General features: G+C 43.1%; 1 protein-coding gene across 1 annotated transcript; it reads right to left on the reverse strand.

Moving 5' to 3' along the window:
* Positions 1 to 3,543: 3,543 nt before the first annotated feature.
* Positions 3,544 to 4,260, reverse strand: TMEM215 (transmembrane protein 215). The gene has a single exon (XM_008946848.1). The coding sequence runs from the start codon at positions 4,258 to 4,260 to the stop codon at positions 3,544 to 3,546; it is 717 nt and encodes a 238-aa protein (XP_008945096.1).
* Between the last annotated feature and the right edge of the window lie 60 nt (positions 4,261 to 4,320).

Consider the following 4,320-nt stretch of genomic DNA (forward strand, 5'->3'; position numbering starts at 1 on the left):
AATCCTTGGCAGTGATCACCTTGTATGACTAAAAAGTGCTACATATGATCACTGAAATTTAAATAAAGTAACACAAAATTGCCCTGTGTACAGTTGATCTGTGTATCAGATTGTTTCTTAAAAGAAGGTAAACTCCACTGTAGCACTATAATAAATGTTATTCTAAAAAGAAATTTTATATACCCTGTATATATATTATATACTGAATGTCCAAATCACTGTTTTTCTTCAAATACTAATATATGCCCTGCCACCTATATTGTATGTTTGACCAAACCTCACTAACTTCAGCGAGGCCAGGCATTATGCCCACAAAGTTCCAGTACCACTGCATGCAGTTTGGAGGACAGCATCGAGGAGAGAAGCAAGATCTTGAACCAGAGATGTTCTAAAAGTAGCAAGCGCAGTAAGAAGCTCTCAAGTCTGGGTCATTCAGACCCAGGACTAGAAGCTGCCTGTGATAAACAACATGACTGTTCCTGCTTATTCCGAGAGCAGCACTGGTCCTACAAAGTCTAGTGGCCCTCAGAAGAGATCACATGACCCAAACAGAAACAAAGCCCCAGTAATTCTCTGGCCTGGGTGTACGTGGTATCTGAATAAAAACCTTGAAGCTGCTGTCACACCATCTTTCATCAAATAAGCAGTATGTTTCTACTGGCAAATCCATAGTGTAGGAAAAAACCCCCGAAACCTTAATTTAAAAAAAAAAAAAAATTCTTTTAAATGAACAAGTTCTTATTTAAAATGGCCAAATTAATCCACTTCTATTTCATTCTCTGCTTAGCTAGCAGAAAAGAAAGGAAAAATCATTTAGAAAGATTTCAGAGGCAGTACTAATGTTTCTTTAACTTTGAATTCTCACATATTCAATAAAATACTTCAGTGGATTATGGTGGACAAGGCTAGAAATATTGCTTAGACTTGTATTTTGTTATGAAATCTTACCTCAGCTAAATGCATGGAGGAAGGACATTGGCTATAAATACATGTGTTAAACATACATTTTTTTATATCCCTATATTGTGGGAAATTTTTATTCCCATTAATCTTTGCTTTAATACAAACATTCTCTTGTTTTTGCACCAAGAATGGACTAAGGCATGTGACTCAGATCTGCGTGGCTGTATCTCAAGTTATATATTTGCCGTTCCATTTTTCACTAGAGTTTGCTGTCTTGCCTTGTAAAACACCATATAACTTTTGACAGAGAACATCTAATCCTAGACAAAATGGGAAAACTTGACCTCTTCCTTTATATATTTGCAGAACTGTACAAATCCAGGTTCCCAGAGGGCTGATGCTGTGCTCTCTTATGCAAGGCAAGCGATTGCTCACAACCCTGGCAAAGGCAGCACGCAGCTACCTGGTAGCCTCTTTTCTCATGGTGGGTCTGATTTTCAAGGATGCTGAGCACCCATGGGCACACACGGAGACTCTCACCTGCTTCCCTTGGGAACAGAAAGTGATGAAAGACCCTATTTCTCATCATGTTCATCAGGAGTATTTTAGCTGTTGGCTTCAAAGGTCATGAAATAAGACTTCCCAGTGCCATCAAAAAGCTCCTCTGTACTTTTCAGAATAAGGTCCTGCAGTGACTAAGCCTGCAGGAGACAATCTGCCTAACAACAGAATGCTTTTATGTGGCAGTGTGAATTGAACATGTCAGGGAGAGGGCCTGTTTTTGTGGAATTCCTTCGCCCAGTGGATAAAACTTGGACTGTACAGACTGTGCTTGCTTATTCCCACTGAACTGTTGTGGCACGTCAGGGCAGCAAAGCTGCCTGTATTTTTTGAATTTATCCTGATGCACACACCACCCTCCGCACCCCAAGCCTCACCAAAGCTTTAACATGTTTGGTCTGGGAGAAACCAAACTATCTTATGCAAAAAGTGTATTTCCTCCTTATGGAAATCTCTTCAGAGACTGGTAGTCTGCAACAATTTGACATGTTTCCAAACAAAGTAGTGGATGTGTAAAGTTTCCATTCACTTTGCAAACATTTCAATGGGCAGCAAAGTACAGCTTATTTCAGTGGAAAAGTCTTTGCCATTTTCTACAAAATATCTCAGGTTGCTACAAAAGAAAGGCTGTTTTTCTTCTTTTCTAGCCTGGTAATTCCGTTCATTTGTATGGTTGATAAAAACCAGCTAAGTAAGAGCAGTTAGTAAGACTTCCATACCAGAGGACTTTTGGCATTTGTGAGAATTCAGTTATAGGAACTGAGACTTTGCCAGGTGCTAGGAAATTACTCTGTGCTTTTAGTAACCATTTCCCCAAGGCGTTAACCATTAGAGTAGTTGCTTAGAATGTACATTGTATTATACCACAACTCTATTACCTACACAGCAGAGGCCAGACAAGATTTCATACACAGCATGGAACATACAATTTACTGTTGGACAAAATAGCCAGGATTCACATTCCTGAACTTAAGCTGCAGGCTCAGACTTTGAATGGTTAATCCTCATTACTCCCTTCATATTCCTCTTGCTATGTAGCCATAGCCTGTGAACAAAAACATCTACCAGCCAGGTTCTCTGTTCTCTTCCCCTAGCAAAGCATAGCTTTGAGCCCCCTGAGTGGACTGTAACCATTCATCACCTGCAGAGAATCACCTGGCATTTTAGAAAAGGCACATGAAAATTACATTTTCAGAAGTCAGATCCAGCTCTGAACACAACCCATAGAAGTCTATTCCCTAAGTGACTTTAGATGTACTGAAATATATTTTTAAGACTCTGAGTCCACTGACATCTGCTCCTAGTCTCTGCAAGAACTGTGTCATTCTCATGTTGTAATCTCCTTGTCAAGTATGCCTATAAAATCCAAAAGTGTTAGAAACATTCCAGTGAACTCAATACCAGGGGGAATTAGGCTAAAACCTGTACCTTGCGTGCTACTGATGATGGCTTAGCATTTGAAAACTCCCCTAAGCCTATCTGGCTCCTATGAGACTATCAGAAGAGCCCACGGGGTCAGCACAACAGTTCCTTGAAGCAGAGGAAAATAAAATCGTGCCAGGAGGAAGAAGGAAGAGACAAATCACTTCTACACTCCCTAACATCAGCCAGCTATTGGAGTGCATGCTGACATCTTTCAATCCCTCCTAAAATGAAGTGACACTATTGCCGAGACCCATTCAGACACAGAGCAAAACATCCTTTCCTACAGATAGCTCCAGGTTTTGATTCAGCTCTTGATGTCAACTGACAGCCACCACTGCCTTCCCGACAGTGTGTCTACAGGCTTGGGTACAATAGGCAGCAGGAAAATAAAATGGAGGAAAAGGGAGAAAATAGAATTTAAACGTAATTTCTTTTTTCCAGAATTAAGACTTAAATTCTTTAACCTTTAAACATGCTTGTTTACTTACAGAAAGAGTATTTCAGGCACAAAAGGTTTAATCATCAGTCACATACCAGGCTAAATTGTAATAGTATCAGGATTGTCCCATGCAGTGCAGTCAGCTATGTTATCCCCTATCAAGAAGCCAAAGTTGTAGTTTTTTTACACATACATGTATATAAAGTATGCATCTTTCACACTATGGTCTCCTGGTCCGAGTTGACTCCAGTAGGGTTTATGTAGCAACAGTATCTGTCGTAAGGGCTGTTCTCCTTGTAAGAGCAGACAATGATACTGTCTTTAGGAGCAACAAAAATGTTGTCTTCAATGTCAGGGCAAGCAGTGCTGTCCCTGGTGAGAGAAGAGCTCTGCTTCTCCAAGGCACTGTACGTGGAGCCATCTCCTACGAACACATTCCCCGGCATTTCTGGGTAGCAGGTCTCCAGGTATCTCAGCATCTCCTCCTGCTCCACCTTTCTGATGAGGCTCTTGCACTCTCCCGTGGTGGTGGTGGTGGTGGTGCAGATGGATACAGAGTCCTCCCTGCGCTGCACTCCCCTGTCCTTCTGGTATACTTTACTGGCCAGCTCATCGCAACTCCCTTTGCCAGACTCCAGGTCCGAGGGTGTCCTCAGCAGCTCCATGACATCTCGGTCCATGACTTGCTTGCAGCACGGACACTTGTTCTTGGGCCACTTGGTGCAGCCGTCGGTCTTTCTGGTGAGGGCGATGGCGGCGATGCCCGGCAGGCAGATGGCTGGCCCGATGGCCAGCAGCGGGATGTCCCCCAGTGTCTCCCCTTTGATGCCGGACACGGTGAACATGAACCCGAACACCAGGAAGACGCTGACCAGAGCCACCACCAGCCCCGTCCGGGGGTTGATGTCGTCGGGTCTCATGGTCCTCCCCATCCTTCTGGTGTGCGAGGGACCACTTTCCTCCACCGAGGCGGCCCCTCGGGGCAGGGGGTG

The sequence above is a fragment of the Merops nubicus genome, unplaced genomic scaffold (assembly GCF_000691845.1).
Source record: "Merops nubicus isolate BGI_N331 unplaced genomic scaffold, ASM69184v1 scaffold9459, whole genome shotgun sequence".
NCBI classification, from domain to species: Eukaryota; Metazoa; Chordata; class Aves; order Coraciiformes; family Meropidae; genus Merops; species Merops nubicus.

Coding starts and splice junctions, on each gene's coding strand:
- TMEM215 (XM_008946848.1), bottom strand. CDS start 4,260: ATGGGGAGGACCATGAGACCCGACGACATCAACCCCCGGACGGGGCTG.